Raw genomic sequence first — 17,510 nt, forward strand, 5'->3', positions numbered from 1 at the left:
ACTTTGGGCCCCGCAACATTCTGTGGCATAAACGAATTTCCATGGCTGCAACGACAGTGAGAAATTTATATTTAGCAAATTTTTTTTGTTTAGTCAAATCCGCTTACAAAATCTCGATTAAAAGTTGAAAATCAAATATGGCCACAGTTTTAGAAGCAGGCAAGAAAACGTTGAACATAATTGTAGGAGAAGAGAGCAGAGGAGGGAGAAGGCGAGGTAGAGAGAGGGAGAGAGAGAGAAGGAGAAGGAGAAGGATAGAGCGAGAGGGCCAAAGTGGCAAATATTTCATGAATTTACCAAGTTTTAAGTTTCAGTAGGCATTGATTATAGCTATACAAAGTTAATTGAACAAAAATATAAAATATTGGGAGTATTTTTGGAATATAACGTAACATATCAACAATCATTGAGACTTCATGCCATTTTTATAATTGAAACATTTTCTTTTTTTTTTTTAAGTATTTTTCAAGTGCAAATAATACAGACGTTTTTTTTTAATTTTTATTTATATTTTATGTCATTTTCCAGGCCATAAAAACCAACAGATTTGCAAGTTCGACTATAATTTATAGCAACGCAACAAAATTTCGAAAGGATTCAGTATTTCGTCGTCAGCGATTTTGACGAGTTTTGCTATATCGAGATTTACTTTGAATAAATCAGATTATAACTGCAAATGCTGAAACCTTGAAGAGCTATTGGTATCCATACAACAATTTATTTTGTAAAATTAATAAAATAATAATAATATAGAATGTTTCCAATACACTTATTGTTCATTTTCAATTTATTTCTAAAATTATATTAAATGTTTTTGATTTTTCGCCAATTACAACGCTTTAGCTGGTTGAAAGAGATTTTCAAACGCATTTTTGTTACTTACAGACATTTTTTAATGTCTAGCCACAAGCGCGCTTGTTATTTAACTGCGTTGACATGAAATGTTAAAAATGTTGAAAACATTTAAATTGCTGAAATGGCCGCAACACGAAATATATGCGTAATAAATGTGCAGAATAATGGCATTAATAATGGCAATCTACACGAAGCCAACAACAGCAATAAAACGACCATAAAATGCAAGCACATTCATAATGTTGAATACAGCCGCAGCCACTGGGGCTGACCGCACCTCAGCTCCAGTTTCACCCTCACCTCGCATCTTCTATCCCTGGGGTCGTTCCTGAGTGGCACTCGATGTGTCTTAATTAGCATAAATGCTTATTGCGGCCTGCACTGGTGGCACTTACACAGCGCTCTCCCCCGGACTATTAACCTCTTCCAAATAGCAATTGTGACTGCATTCAACTGCCCAACAACAATGGCAACAGCAACAACATTTGGCTGTGTTGGTGTCACATGATTTAAATACTTTTTTTTTATTGCACTTGCGGCAGTCAATCTGCAGCAGCAGCAGCAGAGACTACAGCAATAACTTCAGTAACAGTAGCAACTCTGATAACAGCTGCAACAACCATAGCAGCAACAGCAACTGCAACAGTGGCTCTAACAACAACAATAGTAGCAACAGTAGCTGCAACAATATTGGGAAATATTTTTGTCATATGATTTAAAGAAGCGACAGCATTAACATCAGCAGCAACTCTGACAACAGCTGCAATCGTATTAACAGCAGCATCAGGATAAGCGTAAGCAATAACATAAGCAGCATAATAACATTGGGATGTCTTTTTGTCTCATGATTTAAATACTTTTATTGCACTTACATCAGTGAATCAACAGAAGCAGCAACAGGAGAAGCAACAACATAGCAATATCCGCAACTTTAATGAGAGCGACAACACCTGCCACAGTCACAATATCTGCAACAACAGTAAAATGAGCAACAGCAACTTAATCAGAAGCAGAAACAGCAGCGCCAATAGCAACAGCATCAGCAGCAGCAACAACTTCATCAGCAGCAGCTCCGGAGTTTTCCATTCCCTTTGATTAATTATGCGGGCTCTCTTTACTTAACTCTCTATCCGTTGCTCTCTCCCCACGTCTCTTTTACTATCAAAATGGTAATTGTAATTGTTATCGTAATTGGTGTTACAATTAAAGGGCAATGATTGGGTATATGGGGGCAACGAATTGGCCACTATATAATTCTTACCTTCACACAAATTTCAGCTCAATTTAATTGAGTGGATAAATTAAAATAAAAAATATACATAAAATACAGCGAGCTTATCAATAAAACAAAGCTAGTTTATTTTTTCAGCTTTATTTCATTTTGACATTTGCGTATGCAGTTTGACGATTAAGAATACATAGGTTCGATTTTTGAATGTGTAATGCTTAGAGCTATGTACATACGATTCGTAATAATCATAGATATATGTATATATGTTATATTTGTTTTATATATATATGTATGTATCTAAAACAGTTAGTAAAAATTTGTTAAGAAAACAAGCTTAGTGACAATATGGACTTATTTGATGAACTACGTATGAATTTCTAAGAATGCAGCAAATGCAAAATACGAACATACACTCGATAGCTATAAACCATATATGGTATATATATATATATATAAATTTGCACATACATTATGTATATAGATAGATGCACGTTGACAATATTAGAAAACGTTATAAAACTCGTTCGAATTATCTTAGGTTTAATGATTTATCTTATTATTTCGTTTTTTATTTTATATATTGAATAATCTTTTGTTTTTTTTTTCATTTTGTTTGATTTTTGCAATATTCCGAATGCTAAGTCTAGGAATATATAGACGCCTAAATGGTATCACAGATAAATGCGCGATCCACACAGCTGTATAGGACGCACATTGGCATAACTTAGGCCTAACTGGCTATAACAAATAATATATATAGATAAATATATGTAGGTCAATTTATATATATGAATATATTAGATACAATTAGATCTAGAAACTATACCAATTTTTATAATATTTTTAATTTTATGCTTTTGTTTTGGGACTGGAATTTTGTTTTGTTTCTTTGTTTTTATTTTTTTTTCGTGTCATTCGTTGGGTGGGGTCTAATTCTGCCACCAGAGGGCGCTCGTGTTCCAGATCCACGCGCCCGACCCTGATCAACGATGCTGCTGCGCATGGAGCGGCCCGAATGCCTGCATGCTGTAGTACCGTTCGCTATCCTCCTTCACCACGCTGGTTACATGATGGAACTGGCATGGATGAGATATCTGTGACTTGGGCGGCAGCGGCGCCGGCTTGACTCGCTTCTGTTTCTTCTGCTTGCGTCCGGGCGCCGAGAGCGCAATGTTCTCGGGATCACTGACCAGACGCTCCACGTGCACCCAGAGTTCACGTGCCGCATCTGTTGAATCGAAGCTGAATCCAATCATCTGCTGATGATTGGTGGACAGGCACATGGTGTGAAACGAGGGCCCCGCAATCCGGTAATTGGACAGATTGTCCACCCGATCCGACCACAAGGCAAAGCACGAGCCGCGCTCAGCCAGAACCAGTGTTAGCCGCGGCATAGACCTTGCCCGTGCGTTGCCCTTATCGTGCAGTATGACGGGTATGCCAGTGAAGACCAAACGCCAGTCGCCATCGTTTCCTGTGCCTTCGTACAGATTGGCCAGAGCACCACTGACAAAGATCTCGGTGCCTAGACCTGCAAAGAAGCTCTCAACCTGACCGCGCTCGTACTCGGATAGATTCGTATTGCTGCTCGTGTCGGTGCTGATGGTGTCCGCATCAATGTCGGATGCATTGTAGAGCGATGTGGTGCCATGGGCGCTGCTGCGCTGTGCCGATGATTGTGAGTGGGCCGACCAATCCGGATGCAGTATCAGCTCATCCCGCTGCTCTGACGAGGCGGTGCCCTCACTGGACTCCGATGGCGGCGCCGAGTCGCTAACGGAGCCCAAGCGACGACGTGTCTGCTGCTGCTGCAACTGCTGCTGATGTGACATCTGAAATGGAACAAAACGAAAACACAAAATCCTTAATTAGATTTGCGGCAAAGTGTAAAAGCTTTTCAATTGTATTTGTGCCGCTTGGCACATTACATGACGCCAAAGCAATGCTTTTTATACCCTCTAAAAGAGAGTTTGATGTTTTCTAATATACGTATGTAACAGGTAGCAGGAATCCCGTCTATGCATCCTAAAATTAAGAGTTTATATTCTTATCATCTACCCATCTACAAGGCAATGATCTATAATTTTGACTCAAATTATCTCCAGTACAGATTGTATATAAAAAGAACAACAGAGACGCAACTTTCTATTGCTTTATCATAAAATACAGGGTATCTCTAGGTCTCATTGTTATTCTTTCACTTGCGACGTGCTTAAAGTTGGCTAAAAACAAATTCCCCAGCACGCGCTTTTGGCATTTTGGCTGCACTTTCTGCACTTTAGTCTCAGCTCATGCTTTTTGTTTACTTTTGTGGCTCTGGTTGTTGTTGTGTTTTGTGGTCGCTCATCTGGTTAGCTCAACTGGAAATTATACACAATCAATTTCCGCACCAAAACCCGTAAACATGGTCTGCAAAATGCGTTCGACAAACAGTTGGTAAAACTATTTAAGCCAATCGAAAATTGATTTATTAATATGTCTATTCAATCAGAGAATTTATCTGTGAGCATAAATCTAATGTCTTTGTGCATGAATGTTACTGTAAATTATTGGAATTTGCTTTATTTATTTTGTCTGCCACGTTGCGTATGCGCAATATTTAATCCCAGCTTGAGGCTTGAGCAAGCAGCTAGAGCATAGGCAAGGAAAACAATTTACAATTATAAAGTGCCTTAAAGATTTAAGAAAGGTTTGTTTTAGCTGCTAACGCACATTTGTTAAGCGCTCCTGTCTACATTATTCATAAATAAATTTATCAATATAAATTTTAATCACCTTACAATTAATTCAATTAATTTAACTTCTCAATTGCTTTAAATGAAATTGGTTTATAAATGTTTTTCTAATACTTCGACTAGACTGCTATAAATATATATATTAATAAATATATATATTATAAATATTATATAATCATATATATAAGTATTTTATTTCAAATTCAGTTTTTTAGCTTTTGCCATTTATCATCTATATTATTAATTATTATTTATAATACTCATTATTTGTCATCAGTTTTCAAGCTTTCCTAGCACAGTCAACAGCATTTGCAATGTAAACGGCACCCATGCTAATTAAAGTTTAATTATTTAGCACACATTGGCAACAAATTGATCAATTTTCAAAAAAAACCAATTCACATTTAATGCAAATAAGATCGATTGAAATTGAATACCTGATGGCTGCATCAAATTACCCAAGCTCAAATGGCAAAGAGCTATTGAATGGAAATGTGAAAATGTTGAAGCGTTGCACATTTGCACAGAACCGCAAAACCCACAAAACTCCAAAGCCGTAAACCCGTGGCGTGTGGACAGGGGCACATTTTAATTAACGCCACAAATTGCTGGTCACGCTGTAATTAAATTATTTAAATTGCTAATTTGCAACAGAAAGTGGCAAAAAAAAATCAAGCGCTAAAAAGGAAAGTGCGAAAGCCGAAGCAAAATTTCAAAACTTAAAGTAAAAAGCATGGTAAAGCCATAAATAATAATGCCACACGCAGAAATAAATACAAACCAAGGAATATAAAATATAAAATGTAAAAAAGTTAACAATATTTCGACACATTTGCGCAGAGAACTGAGAGAGCGAGAGAGAAGGAGAGGCTACGGGGCGGGCAGCAGGACCTGTCGGAAGTTCAGCGATGTTGTGTATCTGTTTTCCGGGTTGGCAGAGCCAAAGAGAGAGAGAGATAGAGGGGGTCATGGAAAAGGGGAGACTGAGGTAGCGGAAGCTGTGGCACACTTTTAGGCCAAGTTTTCGACAAAGTTGGCGTAAAGTTTACTCGAGGAGTTGCAACATTAACGCGGTTATCTATAATTTACACGCACACAGAGCATGTCGAGCATGTCGAGTGGCTTGCCTGATTCTCGGATGCACATTTATTGTTCCGAGTCAAGCGTCTTTAATGTGTGTCCTGTCTTGTGTCCCTTTGCTATGCCTCCATAATAATATTAAAGCAAAAAGAAAAACACAAAAAAATATCTTGCTCTCTAAGATTAATTGCCTTGCTTTGCCGGGGTTCGTTTCAGGCAAATATATTTGGTGCCGAGATTTATGTGGCTTCATTACATGTCTCTTGATCCTACTCTATTCTCCCTAATGCCTGTTCCCTGTGGCTTTGCCCTTGTCTATTGCCAGTTGTACGAACATTTGGTCTAACAATTAAACAAGTTTTGCCCCGCAGGACGAGCCTGACATTTTTATTGTTGTGGCCGCCATCGACCAAATGAATATTTAATGTGCTTGCAGCTGTCTGACTGCCAGCCGAACTCCCACTGGCCTTCGCCGCATCGACATAACAGCAAGTTCAATGTCAAACCCATCTAAGCCACGCGGCGTATGCGCAACATTTTGTTATTATTCTTCTGGGTTTTTGTTTCTGTTTCTGTTTTTGTTTCTGCTGGCGTTGCTTTTATTTATAGAGTAAATAATCGAAACACAACAACGGTTGTTATTTATGCTCATTATAAATGAACCGTTGCGTATATATACTGGCACTATGTATATTTCTTGATTAGCTACCTCTAATAGTTGGCTAATCAGTGCAGAGTATCGTAATTATTAATGAACTCTAATAGGAAAATGTTGTGTGTTTATGGGGGCAAATATTTGAATGGGAATGATAACTTGACTTTAAGTCGATGTAACCGAAACTTCAATCAATTATTTAGTACAAAAGATAAGTAAGGAGCTGAAAATGTTTAGATTTTAAGCCTAATCTATTTGAGCTTTCAGTAAGTATTATCGACTGCAATGTCTTAACCATCATTTAACCAAAAATACTTTTCGATAACAAAGAAAAGCTTTATCAAGAGACTTTTGAAGAGCTGTCAAGATTTCATATTTCATTTGACAAAATGCTTGAAATTGACAGGCCAAGAATCCACAAAAGCAAATCAACAACAATTTGTGCTGGCAAAAGCGAATAAATCGAAAAAGAGAAAACAAATTTTTGTTATTTTTTCTGCCATTGTTGTGGATGGGCTTATGGGGTAGGTCAGTGAAATGTTGGCCATGTCAAGGCCAGAAATACAAACAGAAAACAGAAATCAAGCAATTTGAGTGGGCAGCATACACACACACACACACACACACACACACGCACATAGACTTTCCCAATTAGATACCGTTGCAATGGGCGTGGCATACAAAACGACTTGGAACGGGGGTCAGTTGGACAGTTGGCCTTTATGTTAATTTCTGCCCGCTTTTCATAGCTGAGCATTATGAAAAATTGTTCAAGTGCAACAACAGCAACTCCAATAAAAACAACAGCAAAAAGAATCATGAAACGTGCCGTGATTTAAATTTTCTGTGACGTTGGCCACAGCCAAACTGCCAAAGGGGAAAATTCAATTAAAATGCACAAAGCCAACGTCTCGCCAAGTGCACACGCCTCCTACCCACCGCCCGGCCACGCCTGCCGCTGTCCCCGCCTCTGTAAATGATTGTGTGCTCACGTATGTGTATCAAAAAATGCTTAAACTTAAATTGAATTTGTTATTAAACCAATTTCGTTTGGCCATAAAGCAATTTGCATGCAAAGCTGAAGCCGTTGCTGCAGCTGAATCTGCTGTCATCCCATGACCCCCTTCCTCCTCCTCCCTTGTGCTTTCTTTCCAAAACTGAGTTGACATATCCATAACCACAACATCTGTCTCGCTCTCTTTCTATATCTCTGCTACTTCTCTCTTCAAAATATGCGCTGAGTTGGCACCACAAATCGCGCAAATTCTACTGACGCTCAAGTTGTCAAACTCAAAATTTGCCGCGTTGCTCATACGGCGCGTTGTCCGACCAACCGCAAGCGCGTCGCACCCCAACCCTCCGCTTATCGCCATCCTGTGCAAACCGAAAATTTTTCATAAAAGCCAAACGCAATGCTATTTCGCATAAACATGCAAATTTCGCACCATTGTATTTGCTAGTTGTACTCTACAGCCCCAACCCCTCTAAAGTGGCCGTTTCTCCCCTCCCCTATCGCCCCCACGTACTGAGCTGCACTTTGCCCCAATGAGTAATTTGCATGTAAATATATTTTGCCATTTCTGATACTCTTTGTTTGCGCATTGAGCTGGTGGAGCGGGCTTATCATGAGGATATTCCCTTGAAATTGAAGATTATATTATAAATTTAATTATATTATTATATATTTTTTATTTTATTTTATATATAATTATATTTTTAATTATAGGTTGATTATATTTATTTAATATAAGTTTTTTATTTTTATCATGTGTAAAAAGAAATAAAAACAATTGAAAAAAATTTTAAAATATTTAAAAAAATTTTTATCATTGAATAGATCTCAAAACTAATTTATCTCAATAAAAAAACCTTTCTACTCAAATAAAATTAAAGATATGTTGCAGTACACTAAAATTGAAGTTGGTTTTAATCATAGTTAGATTATTTATTTATAGAGTATATACGCCTTGGCATTCTGATAATTCATATTTCACGATCTTTGTTTTCATTTTCATTTTCTTTTGCTGCTGCTTTTTAGTTTTTTGTTCATGAACTTCAGCAACGTGCTGCTGGTAAACAGAAAATGTTGCTCATAAAGCGGCGGCATTGTTGAAGATGTTGACGCTGATGACGGGGCTGAAAAACGGGAGTGCGGGTGGCTGGGCTGGGTATGGGGGGTTGGGGTGTAGAGAAACGTGGCTGTCAAGTAGCTGACTAATATTTTTGTTAACTTGCAAATTGCTGGCTACATCAGAAAAAGCAATCCGAGTGGAACTCGCGACTTGTTTGAGTGTGGGTGTACGTCTGAATGTGTATGCTTATGTATGTGTGTGTGTGTGTGAGCACCCACATAATAGTCATTCTTTCAGTTTGGTGCTCGAACTGCATTGCGAGCCTGTGCCGCGTTCTGGCTTATGACAACATTTTTTAATAGCGAAATTTTTTACAACGTTTTCAAATATACATAAAGCAATTCTTGAGAAAAAACACAAACAGCCATAAAGCAATAATAAGAACAACAACTGAAAACAAGCACATGTCATCGTCTATGGGAAATTTCTCAGCGCAATTATTCATTTTAAGTATTAAGCATTTGTAGGCAATCGAACGGAACGCGGCAAATGCAATTTCGAATCGAAATATTAAATGACACGTGCCTGGAATATTGAATGCACTCGTGATTGAGTCTTGTGGGTGCTTATGAATCACAGCAAGGGCTTAATTAATTTCGATTTTTATGATATAATCACCAACTGGCTGCTGTTCATATTTGATAGCGTGGTCTTCGCGCCCTATCGACAGTAGTCGATAGAGAACATTTTCTGCCGATTGTGTACTTAATTGGAAAATACTTTAAATTAATGGCGCATAATGCCGCTTAATTGTTGCTAGTTAACAATGTTTAAGTTGTGCCTGCAAACGACGCAACTAACTCAATTATTTTAAGCAATGTTCGCAATGTTTTTTAAACTCTGATAAAGAAATATTTATTTTTAATTATTTTGACTGCGCAGTCGGAAGTCGGAATTTTGCGGCGATAAGACTTGAGGCTCTACTCTATAAAGATCGACTCATAAAGTAACCAAACTATATATTCTGAAGTTTAAAGTAGCAAATCATATAAAAACATTAAAAATATATTTTAATATTTGATTTGATTTAATAATTATGATTTGTATTTCTTTTCGAAATCACAAAATAATCTAATAATATTCTTAACTTCCACTTCCACATACCCAAAATAGTTAAAGTCTAATATACCCATCGCAAAATATTCAGAGTCTCAGTATTTAATCAACATTTGAAAAAACGAAATGCGACAAAAAGCGCCGAAAATAAAATCTTTATAATATGTAAACGGAAAAGTTGCATAAAGAAGTAAGCGAAGAATCCCAAAGTATTTTTAAGTTTTTTAAGGGCTTCGCCATTTTGAGTAATTGTTTGCGCAAACTGCTAACTCATGGCGATTACATGAGTGAATGGATAATGGTATGAGACGAGAGAGAGGAAGAGAACTGGCAAGGACTCAATAGAGGCGATGAGTGAGCCAAATGCTGAAGTGGATGAGCCGCAAGCTGTGGCAGCTGCAGTTAGCCATGGCAGCGACACATTGAGACACAAGCCAAAAAGCTGCAAAGTCTTGGAAATGGTCAACTAAATTCAATTGCTGAGGGGCTGAGCCAAATCGATTTGGCAGGCAAAAGGCGTCTAGAGTGAGCTTAACTTAATGGCACCTTGCAACCGATTGCTGCAACTGTTGCAGCTCGGCTTTATTTTTTTCTTATTGTGGGAAATTTTAGTGGCACATAACTCTTGATATTGGCCATGTAACCTGCTCTACTTAACTATGCATTTAAATCAAATTCCCACTCTCCGCAGCAGCGCAACAAGTGGCACTCAAAGGGTGCCCCGCCCCGTTGCCTGCGCCCGCCTGAACTAAATAATTGTGTATGCTGTGGAAAATTGCCTCCGGTTGACTGCTAGCGTGCTTCAGTGCATTTTTACCATACTTTTTCTTGTTTAGCCTTTTTTCTCTATTTTTTAGCTTGTTTTCACACACACAATTTGCATTTTTGTTGCTGCACATGCAATGGGTGTGATTAACTACTTCCCTTTGGGGAACAGGAATTGGCTTATGCCACACTTGGTTAGCTTCAGCTCCCAATTGCCGTTGACACTTGAGCTGATTGTCGTTGCCGATGTTGTTTTTGTTATTGTTGTTGCTTAACTGTTGTGTAATATAACAGTCGGCTAAGTCAGCTTGTGACAGCATAATAAGTAAGTGGATAAGCTGGTAGTTGACAGAGAAGACAGAAGAAGTCGATTTTGAGCAACAGAGAATTGTTTTATCGATCAAGTATAAATCTAAAAAAGCTTTTTTATCAATATATATAATTATATAAATATGCAACACAGTGAAAGTTTTTTTTAAAGATGATCTAATGAAGAGGCAATGGAACAATGAAAGTCATAGTTCATAAAAGTGGCTTAATAATATTTTTAAGCAAAGCCTGATCAAAATATATTATGAGAAGCTTGAATAGGATTACAATTGCAATTCATTTGCTTTAAGATTTTCAATTCTTTCCGTTAATAATCTAAAAGATATTTCCTATTTTTTTTAAGCCTCTCAAATCGTGCTGCGAAGCTGAATGAATGCCTCAACTCAAGAAATTCGTGATGAATAAATACGTTAATTGTTTTTCTTTTTGATTTGTTTACACTCACGAATCGAATGAATAAATATTGAGTAACTCATTTTGATTGACACTCAATGCTCTCAACTAAATATCAAAGGCTATAATAAACACATTACTTGATATCCATAGCTCAGCTGCTCTTCTGTGCTTCACTTAAGGCCCATCAACAATTAATTAACGCTCTAAAAGCAACGATTTAGGATTCAATTTAAGTGCATTACCAATTTGAAGTGGACGTAATTGCTAACTGAAATGTTATTAAATGCCAGACACAGACGGAGGCAACACACGGCTTGGAGTGCACTTAAAAGTGCTCAAATTTAGTCAACACTTTAGCAGCGAGCCTAAAAAGACAGTTTGACTTGCAACTTTGCAATTTTTTCTCTTTGATGAATCGAAACATAAAGCAAGACTTGCCAACTGAAATAGTAAAACTTATTTCTTGGTTTTTTCTCAGGTTAATCTTAGCTTATAGATGTCAATATTATTGCAAGTGGCATGCAAATATATGCCACAAATAAGGTTAATTACAACAGAACTTTAGGTTAATAGCTCTTACACCCTGTAAATTAGAAATGAGGAAAATGGTTCGTAGTATTTTATACCACTTACAAATCGCTTAACTCAGCGCTTACTACAGGGTATTTGCTAGTCTGAAATATGGTATTAAAAACTTCTTGCCTATTTATTTACGCAAACACAATAATATGAATTTAGTTATCAACCAAACAGTCTAGCAGCTGGTGAGCTTAACTTCCTATAAGTTTAGATCTAGATATGTATTTACTGCTTCCTAGATGAGCAACGAAATACCCAAAGGGAAGTATACCCAAGACAGGCAGTTTAGCCGTACCTAGGTTAAAAATAAGTAGATATTTATCTGGGCATTTATGGGAAATTTTGTTGACAGACACAACAGACAACGGGCATTGATTTGGATTGGCAGAAAAGTAGGGGAATTTCGTTGAAAGATACACACGAAGAGTAGGTAGAATAGAAGTTTCTATATATATATATATATATCAGTGTGATATTTTTATGGGATTCAAAAACAGTTCTTGAGTCTTTAGTAACATTTCTTTTAGGAAAAAACTTGAAACAGTTCAACTTATATAAGAGTATCTAGTATAAAATGGAATATCAGATCTTGCTCATCATCAGCAGCGTTATTATATATATAAATATAAATATATATATATACTTATTGCCTGACTTATACTGTGCTCGCTGCCTATCCAGACAATGTCCAGACAGTGGTTATTAAGTGCTGCTCCTGACAATTTGCTCCACAGACAATTTTCGCTGCAAGGTCAGCTTCAAGTTGGCCCTGGCCAGAAAGGTGAACAAAAACCTGCCAACTTTGGCATAGCTCGCAAGAAAGAGAACAATAAAAACTCGTCAGGTCCAGTTTGCGTTTCTTCAGTTATGCACAACTAATACACAAGTTTTTGGTCGCTATATACCAAGATATAGTATATAAAATTATATTAGTATATTTCTCTTATCACCACGACAGATGCTGTGCAGTGTCAGAGCGAGAGAGAGATATGTAAACAAAAATTGTCCAAAATATTGAGCAGAGCCATGCGGATACTGATACTGAGGCGTCTGGTACAGCTACTGCTGCATAAATTACTATCAGGAGGCAGAGACAGTGGTCATTATCAGCCAGACATAGAAAGAGAGAGAGCGAGAAGAGAGGTAGAGATACAAGAAAACAGGGAGGGAAAGATGCAGAGGTAAAGAGAGAGAGAGAGAGAGAACGAGATAACTGGAAGGGCGATAGCGTCTCAGTTGCCGGGTTTGGTTTTCTTTCCTTCTGTTTCTCACATGTTTTGTATGTTTTTGGTCAGACCGCATTCACTTGTTGCCCGGAGGAACAGAGCGGAGCAGCGGCTGAGACGTGACTTTCGATTTTCATTGGATGAGAGTGTGTGCCACAGGCGCAACCTGTCATAATTATCGCCGGGCTACGCAGTCAGTCAGTCCATCAACGTCTGCGCGCGCCTCAACATGTGGCTGCTGCTGCCGATAATCGTCTACTCGGCGATCTTTCTGTATGTGAGACACATCTACAGCTATTGGCGACGTAAGCGCTTCCCGAGCGAGCATACCTCGTTGTCCTGGCAGTTTCTCACGCTGGCCTACCAACGAGAGTTCAGGCACGTGGAGGCCATATGTGAGGCATATCAGAAAGGGAGCGACCGTTTGCTTGGCATTTACTGCTTCTTTCGACCCGTATTGCTGGTGCGGCATCCGCAGCTGGCCTTTAGCATTCTGCAACAGTCGAATGGACACTTTAACGAATCCAAATGGGATTATGTCAAGGGCTTTAGACGTATCAACTTGTTGGAGAAACTGTCGCCCATGTTCAGCACAGAGCGTTTATGCTCCATGTTCAACATTGCTCAACATGTAACCGACTATATGATGCAGTACTTGGCAAGCCGGGAGCAGCAGGGCCAGCTGGAGTTGGATCTGCAGCACCTGATGAGAATGTAAGCAGAAGGCTGCACCTAGCCAAAACTTAAACTAATGCCTAGTGTTTACTCTATCAGCTATGCTGTGAATATCATGGGGAATCTGGTCTACGGCTTGGACGTGAATAACTTTGTGCAAAGGGATCATATACTCAACAGCTATGTGCAGCATCCTTCGCAATATGGTGGACTACAATCATTGTGAGTATCAAATTGCTAGCAACTCAAAGTGCAACTAATGTTTTTCTTTTGTACTCAGCACACTGAGAGGCATGCCACAAAAATCCTCGCTCAGTTATCGCCTCTTGGACATTATTAAACACAATGTTGAGCTGCGCGAGGAGAGCGGCATCATACGCAAGGATATGCTTCAACTGTTGGTCAAGTTTCGCAATGGCAACGATCTCAGCAGCGACAAGTGGCAAGTCGAACATGCCATCGGTTAGTTAAACGACACATTCTGGACCATCCATATTATAGCTGAACTTTGTTCTTGCCACTTGCAGAAGAGGACAAGCTGATGTGCATCAAGAGACTGTCTAAGGTGGCTGAGGATTTAATGCACTCAGCTTTGGACAGCATTGCTTCTACTATAACTCTGACACTCTATGAGATTGCACAACAGCCACTGATTGTAGAGAAGCTACAGACAGAGATCAAGGAACTTAACTTTAAGGGTGGCCAACTGGCCTTTGATCAATTGGTGGGACTCAAATACATGGACATGTGTGTGAAAGGTAAGTATCATACGATTTACGTAGGTACGAGGTACGAATTTCATCTAAGAGAGAGTACTTTAGAAACAAAAATAGATACGCTAAGAAGTTTATGCTTTTAGCGAGCAATGAGTACAACAACCTTAAAAGATCGAGCTACATCTTGGAGAGAAGACCAAGTGTTTGCTTGTTCTTCGCTTACCAAGCTCTGTCGCTTTTTGTTACTATGGTTTCAGTGTGACTCAATTTCAATAAGCTACATCAATCCCAACTTAATGTCCCAACTATTCTACTACACAGAAACTCTGCGCAAGTATCCACCAGTGCCCATAATAGAGCGCGTTTGCCGCAAGAGCTACACAGTGCCTGGCAGCAAGCTGAGCATTGGCGAGGGCAAGACGTTGATGGTGCCGCTGCTGGCCATACAACGCGATGGCCGATACTTTGGAGAGCCACTGAAATATAAACCGCTTCGTTTTCTACATGACAAACCCAATGAAACCCAGCTATGTCCTTCAGCCTTTGCAAGCTTTGGCATAGGCGGTGCTCAGTGCGTGGGTAAGTACCATGAAGAAAGAACACATCTTTAGAGGTGAGCATGAACTAACGGAATTTTCCACTCGCAGCACAAAACTTTGCCAAAATGGTCATTAAGCTGGCGCTAGTTAGGCTGCTGCACAACTATGATCTTGAATTGGATGAGAGTGCTGTGGTCGAGGTCTCGCATCTGCCGGCGCCTTTTATTAGCTCCCCGGATGGACTTAAACTTCAGCTGAAAGCGCGTGAAATTCTAAAGCCAAGCAATCCTCGCAAAAGTTCAATTTAGAAACGAATTTAATTTATGCAGCACTTGACGTATTTTCCCTTATTTTGTTCTCTTTTATAATTTTTCAACACTTCATTTAAGCACTGTGCTGCTAGCTGTGAGCACCTAAAAATATGCCATAAATAAAAGCAGTAAATTATGGCTTGATATTGGGTTGTTCTTGTTTTTGTTGTTGTTGCTGTCTGTTCATTTCGCTTCGTTAGCTGTAGCATGTAGAATGCCAAAGGTCCTTGGTCCTTGTGTGCGAAGCGAACACACGCGGCGTATACGCAACGCCGTTAAATTAGACATTCTATGTGTTTGTTGTTCGCATTGTTGCTGCTGTGGAAAACTCATCAAGCGTAAAAGACATGTTCAAGCACATGAGCTTATCATTAAATTTGATTTGCTTTATCGCCAATACACATGACATACGGCATTGTCTGATTGGAACCGAAATGGAAATCTGCAAAGGACACATGAAGACAGCCAGCTCCCATACTCTCTCAGCTGGCCCAAGTGTTGCCTTGTTGTTGGCCTTCCCACTTAGCTAGCCACTAACGAGGCCACAATTAGGCCGCATTATGAACTCATTTATCAATCTGGTAGAGGATGGATACTATGCGTGCGATAAAAGCTAATACAGATAGCAATTGCAATCAGTGCAAAGCATTTTGCAAACTGTACAACTACGTCTTAACAATCTCTTCTCCTGCTCAATCTGATGGCATGGCATTAAATTAATTGTGCTCTGTGGGTGACCAGCAGCCAGAGTCTAGACTTTGAACTTGAGCGGAGACACAGCGGGCCATGGGCTGCTTGTAATGAGCCGGAAATTGTATTTCTGGCTTCTAATGGTAAACGAATTATTAATTGCGTATACGCCTGTGTGGATTTGAGTTCGTTGAAAGTAGCCTGCTCCATTAAAGTCTGGCTATTCTGTATGCAATAAAAGGCGCAATAGAGGCTTTAATTAAAGGAATATATGGTTTTCATATATAGATATATCTCTATTAGCCTTATTTATATAATCTTCTGTAACAAGAACATACTTTTTTCATTAGGTGATCAACTATTTAAGCTTTCACAGCATTTTAACTATTGAAATCTCTCAGGAAGATATCTCAGTTTTTGCTGTCTTAAGCTAAAACAATTGACTTTAGCTTACTTCGTCAACAGAGTATACAAAATTAAAGAGCTCACAGAATACGTGAGTTTTGACTTGACAACAACAAGCGGATGAAGCCAGCTCTTCACATGCACTGACCCAGTTGCTACATGTCGAGGCACCGAATATAAATTGCTTGGCAGATTCGTAACAAGATTTCCTCGTAGATTTGCCCGGGCCTCTAGGGACAAGGGTGTCAAAAAAAGAAAAGAAAATAGAGAGCTCCATGCAGGCAGCCTGCTGCTCGCTGGCATTGTCCTGGTTACATTTAAATATTACACATTGCATATTAAGTGGTCAAAAAGGGCATCCCGCCCTCCCTCCACATCCCTTGTTAAGCTTTAGGAGCGCGATACAAAGCAGCCGACGCGGCGTGAAATATGCGAGCGCATAAAAATTTCATTTACATACTAGAGCAAAGGGAGAGCGAGAGCGAGAGTTCGAGTCAACCCAGTGGCATAAATTAAGAAATATTTCTCTCTTGGCGACATTTGACATGGAGAAATTACTTAAGTGTTTGCTAATTTTTTATGTAAATTGCATATTTTTTGCTTTTTAGCGTGTAATTGGCAAGAAAAATATGCGAAAATATGAGAACCCTAATTAGCAGCATATTTACTTACCATAATTCAAGATTTAAGCCTGGCTCTGCAACAAATTTGAACTGAAATGGAAAAAGAGAAACGTAAAATATTAAAAAATTTTACAATTTGCATTTCTAACGCATTTTCTTAATTAATTCTTAAGTGTTTGCTTTTCTCAATATATTTATTTGTTTTCTTATGTTGTCAAGCTCATTTGTTATTGAATTCATTTGGAAAAGTTCATTACTGCAGTTTGTTATTGAACTTTAGGCATAGCTTAAAAAACGTTCGTAATGAACGCTTCAATGAAAACTTGAACTGCTTTTTGGAGACATAACAAGCGCTAAAAGAGAAAGATATAATAAATAAACAAGTTGCAGAGCAGGTAGAGCGAGGTATACTAAAAAATACCCTGTAACAAATTTAAGTTTATGCATAGAGAAGGTAGGCGCGAAGACTAATCGATAATCTGAAACTATATTTCAGCTGTTAAAGGTTCAG

The 17,510-nt window shown here is 38.7% G+C and overlaps 2 protein-coding genes across 2 annotated transcripts in view; one reads left to right on the top strand and one right to left on the bottom strand.

Moving 5' to 3' along the window:
• Nucleotides 1-2,984: 2,984 nt before the first annotated feature.
• LOC111594233 overlaps nucleotides 2,985-17,510 on the bottom strand; it is a 53,756-nt gene continuing 39,230 nt past the window's right edge. The window contains exons 3-4 of the mRNA XM_030224415.1: nucleotides 17,049-17,089; nucleotides 2,985-3,918 (exon numbers count right to left, since the gene is read on the bottom strand). Coding sequence (XP_030080275.1) covers nucleotides 3,070-3,918; nucleotides 17,049-17,051 — 852 coding nt within the window. The 5' untranslated portion in view covers nucleotides 17,052-17,089 and the 3' untranslated portion in view covers nucleotides 2,985-3,069. The remainder of the gene's footprint in view (nucleotides 3,919-17,048; nucleotides 17,090-17,510) is intronic.
• LOC111594232 (probable cytochrome P450 310a1) lies at nucleotides 11,980-15,378 on the top strand. The gene is made up of 7 exons (XM_023307438.2): nucleotides 11,980-11,999; nucleotides 13,110-13,754; nucleotides 13,815-13,937; nucleotides 13,996-14,177; nucleotides 14,243-14,473; nucleotides 14,753-15,010; nucleotides 15,079-15,378. The coding sequence occupies exons 2-7, from the start codon at nucleotides 13,270-13,272 to the stop codon at nucleotides 15,276-15,278; spliced, it is 1,479 nt and encodes a 492-aa protein (XP_023163206.2). The 5' UTR covers nucleotides 11,980-11,999; nucleotides 13,110-13,269; the 3' UTR covers nucleotides 15,279-15,378.

This window comes from Drosophila hydei, unplaced genomic scaffold, assembly GCF_003285905.1.
Source record: "Drosophila hydei strain 15085-1641.00,03,60 unplaced genomic scaffold, DhydRS2 tig00008114-arrow-pilon, whole genome shotgun sequence".
Taxonomy (NCBI): domain Eukaryota; kingdom Metazoa; phylum Arthropoda; class Insecta; order Diptera; family Drosophilidae; genus Drosophila; species Drosophila hydei.